This window comes from Lagenorhynchus albirostris, chromosome 11 (genome assembly GCF_949774975.1).
Source record: "Lagenorhynchus albirostris chromosome 11, mLagAlb1.1, whole genome shotgun sequence".
Lineage (NCBI taxonomy): Eukaryota > Metazoa > Chordata > Mammalia > Artiodactyla > Delphinidae > Lagenorhynchus > Lagenorhynchus albirostris.
The window spans coordinates 58,157,060-58,177,418 of record NC_083105.1 but is presented as its reverse complement, the minus strand read 5'-3'; the positions used below and the strand labels follow the sequence as shown (position 1 = coordinate 58,177,418).

Genomic DNA, 20,359 nt, shown 5'->3' with positions numbered 1-20,359 from the left:
ACGTGCAGGCAGGCTCACAGACGTGTCAGCACTCAGAGCCACATGCAGTCGCAAGGAGACACACACTCACATACACAAGGCTTGCTCAGCTTCTGAGTCACCATCTAGTTATCTAGTGGATGGTTTCTGCAGCTTTTGCTGGAGGAGGAGCTGGAGCTGGCCTAGGGACCCAGAGAGCCCTTCAAGCCCAAAAACCTGAGAGAGGGGTATGGGGAAAGGGTGGTCTCCGGGGGGGGGGGGGGGTGGAAGGTGGGAGGAGGCTTCTGTTTCCCTCCTTTCTTCCCAAACAGGGCTGGGCTCAGGGGCCAAAGCCAGGCCTATGCTGCCCCCTGGTGTCTGAACTGATTCCCAGAGCCCAGCTCCTCCCCCTCCCCTCCACGTGGATGGGCAAGTGTGTGCAGGGGCGCACCCAGCCAGGCCGCAGAGGGTAGCAGTTAAGAACTTGGCCTCTGCGGACAGGCTGCATGGGTTCAGATCCTGCCAACGTTGCTAACTGCACAACTCTGGGCAGTTTACTATTTGTGCTTCAGTTTTGTCATCTGTAAAATGGAGCAAATAATGGTCTTAACTTATAAAGTTGTGAGAGTGAAATGCAATAATACATGTGAAGGCTTAGAACAATACCTGGCACATAGTAAACGTTAGGCACTATTTTTACGTCCCAGAATTAGCCAGACAGGAGGAAGACAGAAGGGCCTCCATCCTACATAGGGTCCCCGGATTTGAGGGTAATATTACTGCCACAAAGGCAGAGGCTATTGGAGGTATGTTTATGTATTTATTGTGTCTGGAAGGCAGCCAGTTGAAAAGGAGGGAGAGCCGGGGTGGAGATGGCAGGCAGGCAACCTGTCCATGGGTTTAAACGGCTAGGATCACAGCATGCGCACAAAGGCACTCACGACACGTGCGCTTCGTGTGTGCTCCCGGGCGCCCACTCTGCCTGCAGACATCCACAGACATCGGCTGAATTCAGGCTTTGCCATCTAAGGGTCTCCGGAGGGCCAAGTCCTTCAGAACTTTGGCAAGAGGAGGAGAGGAGTGAACTTTGGCTCTTTTGGGGGGGTAGGAAGGCGAGGAGCACGTACTGGAGGTAAAACAATATTTCTTATCATCTTCTCTAACTGATTGCCCTGATGGGGACACTGTGATGTCGTCAAAGGAATTTAGAGGCATATCTGACACGGGTCTGACTCCACTTAAAAGCTTTGTGACTGTGTGTCAACCCCTCAAATGGAGACAAAAGCTATACCTACTTGCCATGGCCTAGGCCAGGGGGAGGTGTCGAGGGTGCCAAATTGGAGAAGGCACTCATCTTCAGGTGGTGCAAGTGAGTGGTTGGCTAGACTACTGGTAATGACACCCCCATTTGCATGACCCTGAGAGTGAGTGCTTTGCTTGCCTCACCCTCCTCCGGGTCCCACCATCCCTCCACTTTGTAAAGATCGCATGAGGGAAAGCAGAGGAAAAAAGCATTTTGTAGTCTATGAACTGCATGTTGCAACCCGATGGTGAGTCACAAAATCAGTTTGGCGAGTGTATTCGTTTGCTAGGGCTGCCATAACAAAGCACCACAGCTGGGGGTGGGGGTGGGGATGGCTTAGACCACAGAAGGAATTCATTGTGTCACAGTACCAGAGGCCGGAAGTCCAAGGTCAAGGTGTTGGCAAGGTTGGTCCCCTCTGAGGGCTGAGAGAGAGAATCCGTTCCAGGCCCCTCTCCTCGGCTTGTAGATGGCCATATCTTCCTATTAACATGGTATTCTCCCTATATGCAAGTCTGTCTCCAAGTTTCCACCATTTTTTGCTGCACCACGCAGCTTGTGGGATCTTAGTTCCCCGACCAGGGATCAAACCTGGGGCCCCGGCGGCAATGAAAGCACCGAGTCCTAACCACCAGGCAATTCCCAAGTTTCCCCTTTTTATAAGGATACCAGTCATATTGGATTAGGGCCCACCCTAAGGACCTCATTTTAACTTGATTACCTTTGTAAAGACCCTATCTCCAAATAAGGTCACATTCTGAGGTACTGGGGGTACCTCATATGAATATGAACTTTTGAGGGATATATGAATTCAGTGTATTAATATACAAATTTTCGAGAGACACAGTTCAACCCATAACAGTGAGCCTTGACCATCACTATTTTTTTAATGAATTTATTTATTTATTCATTTATTTATGGCTGCGTCGGGTCTTCACTGCTGCGCGGGGGCGTTCTCTAGTTGCAGTGAGCGGGGGCTACTCTTCATTGCGGTGCACGGGCTTCTCATTGCAGTGGCTTCTCTTGTTGCGGAGCACCGGCTCTAGGCGCGCGGGCTTCAGTAGTTGTAGCATGCAGGCTCAGTTGTGGCCCGCGGGCTCCTGAGCGCAGGCTCAGTAGTTGTGGCTCATGCGCCTTAGTTGCTCCACGGCATGTGGGATCTTCCTGGACCAGGGATTGAACCCATGTCCCCTGCACTGGCAGGCGGATTCTTAACCACTGTGCCATCAGGGAAGTCCACTGACCATCACTTTTTTAAAACAAAGTATGATAGAATAGAAAATATCAGAATGCATCACACAAAGTGAGGATAAGTGGTGTCTAATGAAATTTGTTTCTGTTTTATATATTTATCTGAGTTCTAGGTCTTCATGTAAAAGATACTTTTCAGTGCTGGTTGTGATCAAAAACAAAGCACCATTTGGATGTTGGTAACCATCACATATCACTTTGCATTGCTTTTTTTTTTTTTTTTTTTGCATTGCTTTTTAATTATGGGTACATCCTTCTCCGACAAGGACATAAGCTCCCAGAGGGCGGGGACACATATCATCCTGTAGACTCTGCTATGCAGCTAGAAAAAAACAAAATTCATCCTCACTAGTGAATACAAAAACGACCATTTACTGAGTGCTTACTGTGTACCTGTGGCTGGGCTGTTTTACATACTCTCTCATATGAGGACTAAACAGTGATGGATTGATGGCAGGAGCTTAGTATATTTCACAGACAAGGTGAATGCGCGCCACATTCAGGAGCACTGAGCAGCAGCCTGGGATTTGTGGAGGATTGAGGGATAGAAGGAAAATTTCACAGAAGAAGTGTGGGAAGGTGCTGTGGGCCCCTAGGCAGCTCTGTCTCCCAGGCCTTTTCTATTCTCCCCAAATTTCCATCCACCTTGATACCAACTCACCATTTAGATTAGAGGAAATGGAGGCTATCAGTTGGAAACTCCTCCAGTTTCCTGCTGTCTGCCAACAGACATTTCATCAGCACCTGCACCATCCCTTCAGGCTCAGAGCAGAGGGTGTCTCTGTCCCTGCCCCTGCCCAAAGTATGTTTCTCCACCTGTGCTCAGGGCTTCTCCTTCTGCCTCCCCAGGCACTGTTCCATTAATTGTCCCCTCCATCCTCCAAATCTCCAGCCTCTCAGTTGCTAATTATTACAGCTCTTTTTTTTTCTGGCCGTGCTTTGAGTCTTGCGGGATCTTAGTTGCCCGACCAGGGATTGAACCCGGACCATGGCAGTGAAAGTGCCAAGTTCTAACCACTGGACCACCATGGAATTCCCTATTACAGCTCTTTACCCTCAGCATATAAACATGTTCAAATCCCTCCACCTTTAAAAAAGTGAATCAGGGCTTCCCTGGTGGTGCAGTGGTTGGGAGTCCGCCTGCCAATGCAGGAGACACGGGTTCGAGCCCTGGTCCGGGAGGATCCCACATGCCGTGGAGTGGCTAGGCATGCGCCACAACTGCTGAGCCTGTGCTCTAGAGCCCGCGAGCCACAACTGCTGGGCCCGTGTGCCGCAACTGCTGAGGCCCGCACACCTGGAGCCCATGCTCCGCAACAAGAGTGGCCCCCGCTCGCTGCAACTAGAGAAAGCCCGCTTGCAGCAACAAAACCCCAATGCAGACAAAAATAAAAATAAATTTTTTTTAAAAAAAGTGAAGCAAATTGATAGCAAGCAAACAAAAGCCATCCTCCCAGAATCTGTGTCCAGTTAATTCAATAAAAAATTTGTTGGGTGTCTGTTCTTAGGCTCTTATAGCTGAGAGGGGGAGTCAGATTTGTCAACAATGATATAACAGCATACTTGGGGCTGTGATTCCAGTGAAGCACAGGGTGCTGTGAGAGCATGTGGGAGGGGCACCTAAACTAGGTAGGGGTTAGGAGAGATCAGGGAGGTGATGCCGGAACTGAATCTTAAAGGAAATTAAGATTCAGGAGTTACCGAGGCAAAGAACAGGAGGAGAGTTAAACCAGGAAGGGGATCTAGCATGTGCAAAAGCATGGATACTGTGGGAGCAAGGTACCTTCTGGAAATGGTAGTAGTTGTCAATGGGGAACATTAGAGGATTTAGGGCAGGTGAGTAATATGATGAGATTTAGTAGAGAGACCACCCTGGCTGCAGCGTGGAAGATGGATTTAAAGAGTAAGTCTGAAGCCAGGAGAACTGTTCAGAAGGTTAATAATAATGAAGAAGGAGACCATGTGATGGAGGAGGAGAAGTGAAGCATTGTGGAATTGAGGCCGGTTAGGAAGAGAAGTAAAGACATGAGGAGCCAGTGGGAAAGGCAAGAACAGAGTCAAGGAACTGGAAGTCTCAACCAACCTAAAGATCAGCCTTCCTGGGAGCAAGGGAAAGAAGGAACTGAAGGGCTGGTCAGAGACAAGGGGGTGAGATTTCCGTCGAGTTCTCCTGGGAGGGTGTGGCAGAGGTCACGGCTATGGGAGTGAGTGGCTATGGCAACATGGAGGTGAGCCCTGGAGTTGAGGAGGTCAAGAACCAAGAGGCCAGGGTGCTGCTAGACTACCTGCATGAACACTGAAGCCACCTGGATTTGCTGAAGACCTGAGGTGGCCAGGAAGACGGCGAGTCATATGCCAAAGTCTTTCTTCAAGGAGAGCGGGCAAATGACCCATCAGCAGATGGCAGCAAAAGTAATAAGGTTTAGTGAGGGTTCATGTGTTACCTTCATTCCTACTTTTTATATAATATAGGTACTGTACATTTTATCCTACGACAATACTGTGAAATAGAGCTATGTGCCCAATGTGGTAGTCACTAGCCATATATGACTTTAATTTTTTTTTTTTGGCTGTATCATGCCGCATGTGGGATCTTAGTTCCCCAATTAGGGATCAAACCCATGCCCCCTGCATTTGGAGTAGGGAGTCTTAACCACTGGACCGCCAAAGAAGTCCCTGTGATTCTTTAATTTTAATTAAAAAACTCAATTCCTCAGGTGCACTAGTCTCATTTCAAATGCTCAACAGCCACGTATGACCAATGGCTACTTTATGAGCACAAGCGTGGGACATTTCCATCATCACAGTAAGTTCTGTTGGATGGTGCTGATAGCACTCGTTTTACAGATGAAGCAACTGCAGTGTGGAAAGTTTAAGTAATCTGCCCAAGGCCAAAGAGCTGGCAAGTAAGCTGGGATTTGTAGCCAGTTAGCCTGGCATAAGCACTGTTGCCCTTAAGCAGTATGCTACACATCTTCTCAATGGAAGGTGAAATAGCTGGCCCTTAAAAGGAAGAGGAATTTGTATGACTGTCGGGGCAAACACTGATGATGCCTGCTCAGCAGTGTGTCTTTCTCCCTTGTTGGCAAAATCTGGATTTTATACAGGTGTTCCTTTCCCATGCATTTAGGGGATGAATCTCATTGGTCTTGTCAATCATGGTATTTCCATTGTCCTGGCCAGTAGGACTTTGGGAGGATCTTGGAAAATATTTTGTTTTTCTTCAATGTCAAGTCCACATGTGATGTCTGGAATAGCTGCAACTATGTTGCAACTGTGAGGAAAGAGACCATCAACCACTGAAGACAGAATATCAGCGTGAAGTGGTAGAAAACTCTTGATGAATCAACCAGCCCTGGATCTGTTCTAAAACTCTTTATTCAATCTCCTTTAATTGGGTTTTCTGGTCCTTGCTGCTCGATGCACCCCTAACTGAGACTTTGGTGGAGCCACATTGACTGTAAGAAATGGAGAGCACAGAGCAGGCTGACTGCCCTTGCTCCCACCACCACCTGACTTGTCCACTTGGGAGAATAAGTGATATCTCTTTAAAAAAAAAAAAGTGTCCTCAGGGAAGAGCCATGTTTCAGACAAGCAAAGAGGGGCAAGGAGAATCTGAGCCAAGGGTGACCCAGTGCCTTGTGCAAGGAAGGGATTGGGGAGCAGTGCAAGGGTGGTCAGGAAGAAGAATCACTAGGCTGAGTGGAGAAGGGTGAACGCCCATTGAGGCCTGCCAAGGATGACAGGATGTGAGCAATGGTGGGGTCAGCTGATCTCAAGGTCCCAAATGTCAAGGTCCCTGCGGCTGTCAGGGGCTTACTGTGGCCAACAGACCTTCACCTCACAGAAGGACAATTAGCAGCCCTGGTGGGAGGGCGAAAGCAGGCATCTCTGGATGGAGCCAACTGAGATCAGGATTGAGCCTCTGCAAGGAAATTCCAGCCCTCTAACTAGCACTCTAATTACTGTCTTGCCTTTCCCTCTTCCCTTGTACAGCCAAGCTTCTTGGGAGTTATTCACGTTCCCTGTCTTCCCTTCCTCACCTCCTCAGTACACTGCCAGCTGGCTACTGCCCCCACCAGTCCAAAGAAACTGTTCTGACCCATGTCACACATGCCCTCCTAGAATGATGACCTGTCCCTTTTCTGTCTGGACGGCTCAGCAGCATTCAACACTGTTAGCCACTCTTGAATAAGCTCTTCCCCCACTGGTTTTCATGGTCCCTGTCTCCTAGTCTTCCTCCTACCTGTCTGGGTGCTCCTTTCTCGGTCTCCTGTCTTCACAGGCTACACTTCCTTGTAACCTCATCCACACTCAAGGCTGCAGCATACGAGGGGCAAAGCAATGTAACGTGGTTAAAACCATGGGCTCTGGGGCCAGGCCACCTGGGTTCAAATCCTTGCCCTACCACTTGGTCGCTGTATGACATTTACATCCCTATCAAGATGTAGGTCATTTTCCTCACCCCACCCCCTGGGGGAGCCACTGTTCTAATTTTTTCCACGGTAGCTTTGTTTTGTCTGTTCTAGAATTCATATAAATGGAATAAAACAGGATGTGCTTTGGAGGGAGAGGGATGGACTGGGAGTTTGGGGTTGGTAGATGCAAACTATTACATTTAGAATGGATAAACAAGGTCCTAATGTATAGCACAGGGAGCTATATTCCATACCCTGTGATAAACCATAATGGAAAATAATATAAAAAAAGAATGTCTATATGTGTATAACTGAGTCACTTTGCTGTACATCAGAGATTGGCACACATTGTAAATCAACTATACTTCAATTAAAAACAAAACAAAACAAAACAAAACAAAAAACCAGGATGTGCTTTTATGTCTGGCTTCTCTTACTCACTGTGTCTTGAGATTTATCGTGTTGTTGTGTGTATCCATAGTGTGTCCATTTTTATTACTAAGTAGTATCCCATGGTACAGATATACCATAGTTTGTTTATCCTTTTGTAAAAAAATGATAGCTACCTGGGCCATAGCCAGTTTTTGGCTATTATGAAGAAAACTACTATGAACATTACTTTTTTTAAAAGTTTTATTTATTTATTTATTTATGGCTGTATTGGGTCCTCTTTGCTGCGCGCGGGCTTTCTTTAGTTGCGGGGAGTGGGGGCTACCATTGCGGTGCGCAGCTTCTCATTGTGGTGGCTTCTCTTGTTGGGGAGCGTGGGCTCTAGAGCACAGGCTCAGTAGTTGTGGCGCATGGGCATAGCTGCTCCGTGGCATGTGGGATCTTCCCAGACCAGGGCTCAAACCCGTGTCCCCTGCATTGGCAGGCAGATTCTTAACCACTGCTCCACCAGGGAAGCCCTAGGAACATTGTTTGAATCTTTGTGTGACCATACGTTTTGATTTCTCTTGAATAAATAACTAGGAGTATAATTGCTGGGTCATGGGGTAGATATGTGCTTAGTTATATAAGAAACTGCTACATATTTTTCCAAATTTATAGTACATTTTACATTCCCAACACTGTATGAGAGTTCCAGTTGCTGTACATTCTCACTAGCATTTGGTATTGTCAGTTTTTTAAAGCTTAACCATTTTGGTGAGTATGGAGAATTCTCTCACTGGTTTTAATTTGCATTTTCTTGATGACTAGAGATACTGAGCACTTTTCATGTGCTTATTGGGCATTCATACATGTTCTTTTGTGATGTATCTGTTCAAATCTTTTGTCCATGTTTTTAAAATGGGGTGTCTTTTTATTACTGTGTTATAGGAACTTTTTTATGTATCCTGGATACCTTTTTTTTTTTTTTTTTTGGCTGCACCGCATGGCATGTGGGATCTTAGTTCCCTGGTCAGGGATTGAACCCACGCCCCCTGCAATGGAAGTGCGGAGTCTTACCACTGGACCACCAGGAAAGTCCCAATACCAGTTCTTTGTGAGATCAATATTTTGCTTACCTTTTGGCTTACTTATTCAATTTTCTTAATGGTGTCTTTTGATGAGCATCAATTTTGATATTTCTTTTATCAATTTTTTTTTCTTTTATGGTTATTGCTTTCTATAACATAAGAAATTTTTGCCTCCTTCCAAGTCATGAAGATATTCTGTGTCTTCAACCTAAAAACCTTATGATTTAGCTTGTATGGCTAAGGTCTATCATTAATTTATGATTAGCTTGTATGGCTAAGGTCTATCATTAATCTTTTTTTTTTAATCATTAATCTTGAATCAATTTTTGCACATGGTGTGAGGTAGGGATCACGATTTACTTATTTCTCCCATAAGGATATTCAGTTGTTCCAGCACAATTTGTTGGAAAGATATTCCTTTTCCCAGTGGATTGCTTTGACATCTTCATCAAAATTAAATGACCTTTAAGTGTGAGTCATTTCTGGCCCTCTATTCTATCCCACGGATCTCTTTGTCAGTCCTTATGCCAGTACCATAGTGTCTTGATTACAGTAGCTTATAAGTCTTGAAGTCAAGTAGTACAAGTTCTCTGGCACTGAGAATTTTTTTTGTCAGCACTGGGATTTTAAAACTCCCTGGGTGATTCTAATGTGCTGCCAAAATCTGAGAAGTTGAGAACATTCTAATGTGAGCCACAGTTTCTAGACTCAGCTTTCCCTGTCACTATCCTCTAGGCCAACATGATAAACTAATTGATATACTTGATCCTACCTCTTTACCTGGAATCCTCTTCCTCTTCAGCTCTATGCCTTGTGCGTTAAGGACTTCATCAATTTCTCACCTGGCTCCCCACTACTTCTAGAAAAAAATTCTAAGTCCTTAGTGTGGCTAAAATCACCCTTTTGATTAGGATCCCTGATACTTCATCCATTATCTTCCCCAATAAGTACCTTAAGCTTCAGTCATACCATAACTGCCTCAAATGTTTTAAACTTCTTCATGCCTCCATGCCTTTGCCTGTCCTCCAGCCTAAAACACACTTTCCTTCTGTCATTGTTTATCATCTCCTTCCTCTCTTTCAACACATAGCCTGGTATCATCTACTCTGCCCTGCTTTGACCCTCTTATCTGGAATAGGTATCCTGCCCTGGTTCCCTCTGTGCCATGTACCTTTATCACAGGCATTAAGGTACTTTGTTGTAACTGTCAGTGATTTAGTTGCACAGCCCCACTAACCTGTACACTTCTTGAAGGCTGAGACTGTGTGTTTCCATCTCTCGTCCCTAGTGCTTACCAATGTAACTGGCACATATGAGGTACCTAATAAATGTTTATTAAATGAAAGAAAACTGGGCTCCAATCTGTACTGTGCTTTGGGGCAGATTCCTTAATTTTTCTGAGACTCTATTTCCTTATCTACAAACTGAAAAGAACACTTATGCCACAGGCGGTTATAAGACTTAAATGAGCTAATCCATGTAAAATCCACTGCATGGACTTAGTATATGGTAAGTACTCAGTAAATCTTGGTTCTCTTCCCACTTTCCACCAGACCCTTCAGACACTCTTCCTGTTTACACTTCTTTAGCTGACCGCTAGGTGGTGTCAGTCTCTGGCCTGACATTCAATCCCAGAGCTGCCCCCTTAATGCCCCATCTCAGTGCCTGTTACAGTCGACAGGAAAGGGAGATGTTTAATAATCTGCTGGGAGATCCAAAAAAAGGGGATATCCTCTTCACCAATTTCTTTGCCCACTGTCACCATTCTTGGTTTCCCGATCATGGGTTGCAGAGAATTCCTCCTTGGTTTCCTCTATTTGGTTACAATTCCAACTCAAGGGTTTGAAGATGGAAAAAGCTTCTTTGAATAGAAGTGGGGAGAAAGAGAAGAAGCTGAGGGAGAGAGGGACTATATAACGGGTGCTATAGGAGAAATACGGAGAAAATGCTTCCAGTCACATCCCGTTCGATGGTACTTAGTTATGATTGTCTCCTCTACCAGTGCAGACTCCCCTAGTCCTAACACTCCTGTCAGCTTACCCACTGAACAATCAAGAGGTCCTAACACTGGGTGGATACAAGAAGAAAAAGACATGTTACTTGCCCTTAGGGACCACCTTATGGTCTGATGGTAGACACAGAACCCTCGAAATTAAGTGCTAAGTTCTCGGTACTGAGGCTATCTTGAGAGCAAGTTTGGAACAGGAGTGATGGGCAGAGTGAGAATAACAGGAGAGCCTTGCTGATGAGGGTAGGAAGCAGCTGAGAGAAGAGTATAATTAAAGGCTCAAGTAGAAATATGCATTCTCTTGTCTTATAGAGACAACCTCAGCACTTCACACATTGGAAATAACCCAAGGGCCCAACAATCCCAGTAGACTGTGGAGTATCCAAGCAAGGAGATTCCAAGTAGCCAATACAAAGAGTGAGCTAGATGTGTGTGTACAATGTGGAAAGGGATCAAGATGAGTTAACTGAAAAAAAAGCAAGTTCCAGAACAGTATATACTGTATGAGCTCATTTGTGGTTTTAAAAGATGTTTATATTTGTTTATCGGTTTTTTTTGGCCACACCAAGTGGCTTGTGGGGTCTTAGTTCCCCGACTAAGGATTGTAGCTGGGCCCCTGGCAGTGAAAGCACTGAGTCCTAACCACTGGACCACCAAGGAATTCCCTGTTTATCATTTCAAAAAAAAAAACCTCTTGGAAGGAGACCCAAGGAACTCTTAGTAGTGATTATTCTGAGGGTGGGACTGAAGAATGGGAGTATGGAGAGTAGTGGCAAGTTTACTTTTCATCTTGTACCTTCCTATACTCTGAGTTTTGCAACCACTAAGTATTACCATTTTTACAATATAACGTTCATAAAAATAAACACACATTCACATTCAGGAGATAGCAGGGGTTGGGACGTAGCAAATGAGAAGTGTTGATATGCTGGCTGAGGCCAGATATTGGGAGGCCAGGACTGGGAGAAGAGTCCACATTTGATTCCATTGTCTATAGACACCCAGTAGAGGTTTGCCAGCCAGGAAGAGACACAGGGAAAGCAGTTTCAGGAAGATTTCACCTGCATGAGACAGGTATCAGGGAGAGGAATGGGGCTGCCCCCTCATAACCCTCTTGGGCTACGTATGGTCACTCCAGCTGGCTTTTTCCTTGCAAAGCCGTCTGAAGTCTGTTTCAATCTGACTTCACTTGGATGACAACAAGGAGAGAGGGTCCTGGGAGAAGAAGGAACCTAGTAGGAGTTCATTAAAATGTTAGTAAGTCGCTGCCATGAGACCACCACTGTGTTAGCCCATGAGGTCTGGATGAAAGGATGAATAAGACCCCACCCCTGCCCAAAGAAACTCCAGCAGTGGAAACGGAGGAAATCTGAACTCTATTTCAAAGGAAAAAAATGACAAATATTGAGCACAGGTTTCCAAGATTGGTATAGGAGAGAAAGGCCCAGAAGACAAGTTGGCAGTAAGTCTGAGGTTTCTGGCCTGGGAGACTAAAGGCAGGTGGCCTTGGCCTTGAGCAACGCGAGCCAGGAGGAAGCTCTGGTTTGGTGAAAAGGTCTAGCTCCTTCTGGATTCCTCTCTTGCTCTCACTGCCATCAATAGACAAGTCCTCCATGCTGCTCCACTTTCTGCCAGGGCCAGGCTGGCGTGAGGATTTGGGGCCTTTCCTTGAACAGAACTTTAAAAGGGAGAAGGGTGGTGCAAGCCTCCCTCATCTCTAATGTGAATTTCTGGCGTCGCCTGCTGTCTCCCTGAACTCTGACTTCCAGACACCAGAAAGTCAGACACCCAAGGTACAGCCTTAAAACACCGCCCTGAAGGGGGCAGTGGCCAGAAGCACATTCACTGGGCTCTGGGAACCGCCCGGCGCCCTGTGGACTCAAAGCAGCATTCCCTTACGGGCTCAGGCTGGGACAAAGGTCCGGCACTCAGCAGACACCTCCTTAGAACTCGAGGCCTGGAAACAGAGGTCCAGAGTCCCTCATCTTATTCCAAATCCCTGTTGCTCGGAATCTAAAACCCCGACTTGGTGGGAAGCCAGTCAGAAGGTATAAAAAAACAAAACACCAAACAAAAAAATAAATGAGCCCCGACCTCTTGGAGCGAAGGTGGGTGGAACTTACTTAACCCCACCCGCTGGTGACTCACCTCCCTCCAAACCAGGGCCTGCCTCTCCCGGTGCCAGGCAAGCAGGGCGGGGCGGGCACTAAGGTGGGCTCCATCCCCAAGCCCTAGGCGGGCGGACAAGCTCCGGCGTGTCCCGGCGGGTGTCCCTGTTTACTCCAAGTCCGGGAGCGAGGTTGGGGCAGGCCGTCTCGGCCCCTCCCCCACCCCGCCCCCCTCCGCCGCAGGCCCCAATCCCCGTCCAGGTTTTACAAAGTCTCCAAATCAAAGCTCAGCTTCTCCCCGCATCTTCCCCGCGGACTGGCAGCCCCCGACCCCACCCCAGTCATGGGAAGGCACAGTCAGGGTTCCCCTAGGAGATCAGGCCTCGGTCCAGACCTCCCGGTCTTGGATCCGCAGACGGGGCCTGAAATTCTAGGGAAAGACACCGAGTTTCAAAGAAAAGCCGCTCAGCTCTCCTCAACCCCCCCTGCCCAACCCCCCTCGCCCCTTCAGCTGCCGAGCGCCAGGGAGAAAGGCCCAGTCACGGGAATGGGCGCTCCAGGCCCAAAGCCAGCCAGCGGGACCCCGGGAACCCCCCGCTCTCGGACCGGTAGCCAGAGATCCAGATCTGGTCGCCGCTCTGACTCCCCCTCCCCAGGGCAGCGCGCCAAATCGGCGCATGCGCACTCACAGGATTGCCGCGTAGCTCTTTCTTCCCCCCCCCTTTTTTTTCTTTCCCCGCCCCTTCTCTCCCTCCCTCCTCTCCCGGTCCCCTCCCTCTCCCCCCCCCTCAGCCCGCCCCGCGGCACCTCAGTCCGGGGAACAGTGGTGCGAGCTCCAGGCCCGTGCACTGAGGAGGCGGAAACGAGGGGAGACCCCATAGCTCCATCAGGCCCCTTCCGAAGGCTCCCCCACCCGGTCCACGCCCCCCACTCCCCCACCCCGCCTCCTCCCAATTGTGCATTTTTGCAGCCGGAGGCGGCTCGGAGATGGGGCTGTGAGCTTCGCCCGGGAGGGGGAAAAAGAGGAACGAAGAGAAAAGCCGGGGGTGAAGGGTTTGGATTTGGGGGCAGAGGGTGCACCCCCGTCTGCAGGCCCTCCCCAAGGGGCTCCGAACTCTACCTCTTCACCCAGACCCCTGGTGAGCTTTGCTGAAGGATAGGATAAGAATAGAGGAGGAGAAGGGAGGAAGGAGGAAAAGGGGGGACCCCCCAATTGGGGGGGGCGGCGACGGCGAAAAGTAACAGGACCAGAGGGCAGGGGGCTGCTGCTTGCATCAGCCCACACCATGCTGACCCCGCCGCTGCTGCTGTTGCTGCCCCTGCTCTCAGCTCTGGTCGCGGCCGCTGTCGATGGTGAGTGAGATTCCGCGGCCCCCTTGGACCCCTGGGGACACCCACTCCCCAGCCCCCACTCCTGCGTTCGGATGGGAAAGGGAGACGCGGGAGGGGGTGCCTTTTGTTATCCCAGTCCAGCTGACACAGCAGCGGCCTGACTGGGGGTGGGGATGGGGGTCCAATTTGGAGGATAGGGGCCCCGGGCAAATGATTCTTCTGGGACCCCCCCAGCCCAAACAAAGACCAGAGGCCTGGGAAGGGAGAGGAGGGATCCCCTTTTTACTGATCCTGACATCTAGAGGCCTTCTTTTCCTATCTCTGGTGGGGGAGGGCCTCTGCCTCCCCTACATCCTCCACCCCCCCACACAACACATCTGAATTGTAAAGGAATCCGGATTTGCTGTTTACTGGCTGCAAAAGGGGGCGGGGGTCCTTTTGCAGTGGCCTCTGCATCTGGAAGGGTAGCCGGGTCAGGGGTGCCCCGCTGGGCAGAGGGCAGGCAGGACAGGGAGGATGGCTGTGGTGGGGAGAGAGAGGGCCACGGGAGGGCCCCCTGCTTGGGTGTGGAATCTGGGCCCTTGGAGACCGGGCTTGAAGGCCTGGGTCCAGGATCCAGCGGGCTGCCAGCCTGGGTTCCGAAATGAGCACTTCCCCCTCTCAGGGCCTCTGTCAGTAGCCTGGAAAGGGCTGTGTTGGGGGGTGTAGCGGGTGGGGGAAGGCGAAGCTATATGACTTTGAATTTTCCTTCTTAATTCCTGGGAGCTTTGAGATGAAAAACGTTAGATGTCATCATTGGGGAAGGGGACTGGAGAATGGCCTGGAATGCTGAGGTGGGAGGGTGGAGGAAGGCTGCTTTCTCCCTGACTTCTGGTCTGATCACAGTTTGTACTGGAAGGAGAGTTGGAGGCTGGATGGGGTTATGGCTATGCCCCCACCCCCTAATTCCCTGCTCCTTTGGTAGATGTGTTTATTTCTCTCCAGCATTTCCCCTCCTCCCCTCATACGCACACACTTTGTAGACTGCAGTTAGGTTTGGGCTAGAGCCGTGTCCTTTTGGAGAAATGGGGGGCCCTCTTGCCTTTCTTTAATGTCAGCGATTTTCCCTCTTACTTGTGAGTCACTGGTTCAAGTCTTGCTCAAGCTTTGAGCTGGGGTCATGGGGTTGGGCTGGGCTGGGCCCCTGATTTGGAAGGGGTGGGATCTCATCCCTTCCCGTCATTTTAGTCCTCTCATCCAGGGAAAAATCTGGACCCAATACCATCGTGCACCCCTCCTCCATCTTCTAAATTTTGCCAGATTGTGATTGGGAAAGTTTTTCTCTGAAACCAGACTATCTCTCTCTCTCTCTCTCTTCCCCTCCCCACAACTTGCTTCAGTGGGGGGAGGGAGGTTAAGGGGTCAGGAAGTAGCTGTGCCCAGAAAGACAATATATTCAGTAGCTCTCAGTTATGCCGTCTTGGGGACTCTGTCCGCCTACCCCCCACCCCACATCAATTATCTGCCCAAGAGGAGGAAAGAGGCTCTGCCCTGAATACCCTTCAGACCAGCCCTTGCCCATGACTTCCTCAGTTATGCATGTTGTTTCCTCTTGTTCTCAGCCCTGTGAAGTGAGAGGGGAAACTGAGGCAGAGAGATTTGGGTACAGCGACTTCTGGGAGGGATAGAAAAAAATGTTGAGAGAGAGTGACCCATCAAGAGCCCCACGATGGAAGGCAGAGGGAAAAGGGGGGTCTCTGTGGAGAGCAGAAAAAGTCCCCAGCCTGGTCAGGAATGGTCCCAGGGAGCTTCACCCCCAGGGTTCCAAAGCGGTGCTATCTGCCACACCAAGTTGGTGGGTGGTGAGTGGAAGAGGGAGACTGGATGTGTTTTCCTTAATGGTCTCCCATGCTTTTGTAAGTTTCCACCCAGTCCACAGCTGTAACCCCAGCTCAAACCAAACTCTATCCAAAGTCCTGGAGCGAGGACCCCTCCCCAAACACCCATACTGTGCTCACCTTAAGAATGGGAATAGTGAATCATCAGTTCTACCCCATTCTGGGGAGTGGGAAAGGGAAACTGCACAGACCTGTAGGGCCAATGTTGTCCAGGACAGCCTACGGATTCCTCTATCCCCACCCCTGCCCTCATGTCTCAGGCCCACAGACACGGAACTTTCTCCTTCGTTTTCTGGAGAAGGACACGTCCTGGCTCCAGCTTACCTGACTCAATGTCTAACCTTCCTTTCTGCTGCTATCACAGACCTTGCTGCTTTCCCGCCAGGGGAGCAGCCCTAGGGTCCTTCTCCACCATTTCTGCCTTCTCTGCTATGCCTGAACCCAATCCCCAGGGTCCCCTTCTCTTTGGGGAGCAATGTCACTCCCTGCTAGTAGACAGAATTGAGTATACTTGCTACCTGGGAGGATGGAGAAACAGATGGAATGGGGAATGGGAAGAGGAGTTACTGAGGTCCCTGCTGAGATTAGGAACATTTTGTAGTGGAGAGGGCTGGCTGCCTCCCTCTCTCCTACCCATCTCCACGTACCCCCTCGAGCCAGGGTATTACCATTTATCAGACAAGCTGGACAGTTAAGTGAGTTATGAGACTGAGTTGTTTGCCTTCTGGCTCTCTGAGAGATGGTTCCAAACTCCCTTCTCCCCTGGTCAGACTCAGATCTTGGACATCTCCCCTCACCCTCGTCTTTCAAACCAGGGATGTGTGGGACGTTGATGTGGGGATGGAGGGATATTTTGATGTTTGCGGCTGCTTCTCAAGACTTCCTTTTCTCCTAATCTTGCTCCCCCTTCCTCCATTTTCTCTCTATATTTTTTGCCCCCAACCACTCCCCGTCACTGGGCCTCTTAAATATGTCAGCAGGGGCTCTGGTCAGAGCCAGATCCTGTCCAAATCCCCGGAACTTTACAGAACTCCTTCCTTACCTTTGGGAAGCCCTTCCTTACCTTTGGGAAGCCCTTCCTTACCAAGTCTAACTTTCTTTCCTCTTGCTGTAGTCTCAGCCTTTGCATATCAAAACCCCAAACCTAAGGCTTATTCCCCTCTGTAGTTTCCTCTCAGGGCACCACCCCCCTCCCCAACCCTCTATGAACTCTCCAGCATCCAAGTCCTCCAGCTCCGGATGGGGGTTCCTCGCCCTCTGGGAATCTGAGCGCAGTTGAGTGGGACCATGCAAGCTCTCCCTGACCTGGTGGAGCTGGGTGCTGGGTGTGGGTGTTTGAAGAACCTAGACCCATGCCCCTGTGTTCAGTCCCAGATTTCAGCCTGGTTAGCAGGATCCTGCATTGTTTGGAGAAGGAAGCAGTTGGCTCCGGATTGCTTCCGGTGCGGTGGCCCCAGGCCCCAGTGTAAAACCTGCCTGAGAAAGAGGTGAGGGACAGTGAGGGGAGGTATTTATCCCTCTTGCACCCCCAGGGAAGATGAGAATCTCCTGGAGGCCTTGGCTTCCCTGTTGAAGAGCTTCAGTCTTCCTTCCTCCCACCCTCCCAATTCTGTGGGAGGCAGCGGCCCCTATTCTGAGTCTCCCTTGGGTCAGGCACTACTAGGGCAGAGACTCTCTTTGTCCAAGTCAAGGTATATGCTTCCCCACCCTGAGTCTCAGGGATGTTGTTCTCCGGGGTCATCCCAAGACAACTGTGTCGTTGTCTTGGCAACCTCTCAGCTGAGACCCCTTCCCTGGTTTTTGCCTCTGTCTGTGTATCATTGGTGTGTGCTCTCTTGGCCTCAAAGAACCTCTCTCTCTCATCCTCTCATCTCTCTTACCTCATCCTTTGTGGCATTCTTTGTCCTGTCTCTCTCAGTCTCTGTCTCTTGCTTTGTCTCTGTCTGTCTCCATCCACCTCCACCCAGGCCTCTTGGTATCTTGAAAGCTACCTGGGAGCAGAAGTCTCTCCTGGGCTTTCCCACGTGCTCGCCATTTTGGAGTTATTCTTCCCCTCCCAGGCCAAGCTTGGAGTATCCAGTTCGGCAGTGAAAGTTCTCCCTCCACTTTCCTCCAAGTTCCTCTCTCTTCTTCCCCCTCCACTAATTTTGGGGAGAATGTTTCTGGAGGAAGGGAACTTGATACCCTTTGTGGGTTGAGTAAGAGAGGGAGTGCAGATAATTCAGACAGGAGGAGGGAGGTTAGACTTCTGGCAGAACTTCCTCATAACCTGAGAACTGGAGAAAGGTGTGAGGAATGGGTCAGGAGCCTAGAGCTTTTCCTTCTGCAGCGCATAAGCTGTGTGTGTGTGTTGGGGGGTAGGTGGAAAGGCCTTCTAAAGGCCTGGTGAGAGATATGCTGACCTCTGGAGACATTCAAAGGGTCTGATTTTACTTGTGGGGAAAGGAAAAGATGGTGGGGAGGTCAGGCTAATGTCCTGCTGAGTCAATATTGACTCAGGATGGAGGGGGAGACCCTTCCCCTCCCCCAGCAGCCCAAGCCATCCTGTCTGTCTGTCCAGGCCGCAAAGCAGAGGCCCAGACTCAGGAATGACAAAAATGTGTCTGAGCCTCGTTGAGCTGCGGGGAAGGAGCCACCGGGTAACACCCAAAATACATAAAATTCAGTGAAAAGCTCTTGGTTAGGGTCTGGGAGGCCCCTGCTGTCCCACCCCCATATGTTTGAAAGTTTAGATTCCTGCAGGCTCTGTCCCCCACCCCCTGGCCACCCCCTGGCTCCTCTGTTCCCTTAGATATATCATGTGGGTCCTTTCAGAAAACATCCCCTGATACACAGCCTATCTCTCCCTCTGCTGTGTCTGCTCTTGAAAAGGGTCTCAGGGGTCTCTTTCATGCTTACCCTGTCTCAGGTCTCCTGGGTCTTTAGGAAATCTCACCATCTCTCTTCCTCTCCATCTCTGCTCCCAAGGGGATCAACAGATGGGTCCCCTTCTCTGGAGAAGACTCCCTCAGGGCTGTACTTCCCTGTCACTCTCTCTGCTCTGGTCAGGCCCTCTCACCGCCCTTCCCCACCCTGCCCCCAAGGTCCCAGAATGGGACAGGACGACAGCCAAGGCTTGAGCAGGGCAGCGGGGTCCGTGTTGTGTCTGGATGCACACCCAACCCTGCACCTCCTGTTCTGGCTCCATCTTGGTGGCCCTGGGGGCCATGGCTGGGCTGGGTGCCTGGGTTTGAGGGGGGGCAGGGGTGTTGGCCAGAGTTAGCATGGCGGTCACATTCATCTCCGGGCAAAGCTGAGAACAGACGGCCCCTGTGTCCTGGCGTTCTCTCTGCAACCTCGCTCGCTCTCCCTCCGTAGTCCTCTCCTTCTTCTCCCTTCTCTCTTCCCTCTTCTGTCCCGTTCTTGTCTCTTTCCGTCTTCTCCACCTTCTCCCCTCCTCTCTGAGGAGCCCTGAAGGCCACTGCCACCTCCTATGATCCCTGTGCCCACTCCCAGCGCCAGAGGACCCTGCCGTTTCCCTTCTTCATCCTTCTTCATGTGGCTCCATCATCGTGGCCAGTGAGGAACTGCCGGTTCAGTCACTAATCGCTCTGTACCTCAGTTCCCTCATCTGTATGATGGGGATTGCAACAGTAGCCATGTCACAGGGTTTGAGGACCTAAATGAGTTAATGTGTACAAAGTGTTTCAGCTCAGTGGCTGACACACAGTGACCATGTTGAAAAATGTTAGTTTATATCCTTATAAAGCCCCAAGTCTCATGAGGGGCAGGAGGCAGGGGAGGCCACTAGTTGCTCCTGAACTTAGGGCCGTGTTGTTCCCTCATCTAAGGCCACAGAGGTGGGTTTCCTGGGTGCTGGCATCAGATGCGGAAGGCGCAGCTGAGGGCAGTGGGGTTGGCTGCTGGCTCTAAGCAGATTACAAGTTTCCTACCCCACTGCACTGCAGCTCCCTCTGCCTCCAAGTGAGGCTTCCCTTGGCTGTGTAGACTGCCCCGAAGTAGGTTATTTGTTTCTTTCCTCCCCTCTTCCCCCTGAAGGAAATCACAGACAGGCCTCAGCCTTCACGCTTGAGATTCCTAGGGCTTTCTCCACCATCCCTGATGGAAAGGAAGTTCTTTCACATCTCTCGAGATCCTTGTGCTGCCCTGACCTGTGGGAGACGTGCACCTCCAGTCCCCCTGCCCCGGCCCAAAGGGATGCTGCTGTGGGACGGGGGCCCTGAGCGCTCCTCTTCCTTTCGCTCCCATCCCCCGCTCCCTTCCCTCCGCGAGAGCACATCTGGTTTGTGAATCTCTCTCATTTCAGCTTTCGGAGTTTGCCAGCTGCTGTTTCCTCTGTCGAGTTCAGGCCAAAAATGGGGGTGGGGGACAGCGGGGGGGACAAAGTGAGGGCCAAAGGAGGAGGGGACCATGGCTGGGACTCGGAATGGAGGGGAGATTGGAGTGACCAACCGGTGACCTCAGGCCTGGGCTCTGAGTTCTACCCTGGGGAGGAGAGGGGGCGTGGACTAAAAGTCCAGGTGGAGGCAGGGGTGGCATGGGGGCCTTTCTGGGCTCCAAACAGCCCATCTGCCTCTGAGTCCCCTTCCAGCCCCCTCTACCCGCCCCGCCACCAGCCGGTCTCGGCTGGCCAGGGGAAGAGGA

The 20,359-nt window shown here is 50.3% G+C and overlaps 1 protein-coding gene across 1 annotated transcript in view; it reads left to right on the top strand.

The window, feature by feature from the left end:
* The first annotated feature begins 13,396 nt into the window (after positions 1 to 13,396).
* Positions 13,397 to 20,359, top strand: part of LRP1 (LDL receptor related protein 1) — a 79,492-nt gene continuing 72,529 nt past the window's right edge. The window contains 1 exon segment of the mRNA XM_060165816.1: positions 13,397 to 13,859. Within this exon segment, the coding sequence (XP_060021799.1) occupies positions 13,793 to 13,859 (67 nt within the window). The 5' untranslated portion in view covers positions 13,397 to 13,792.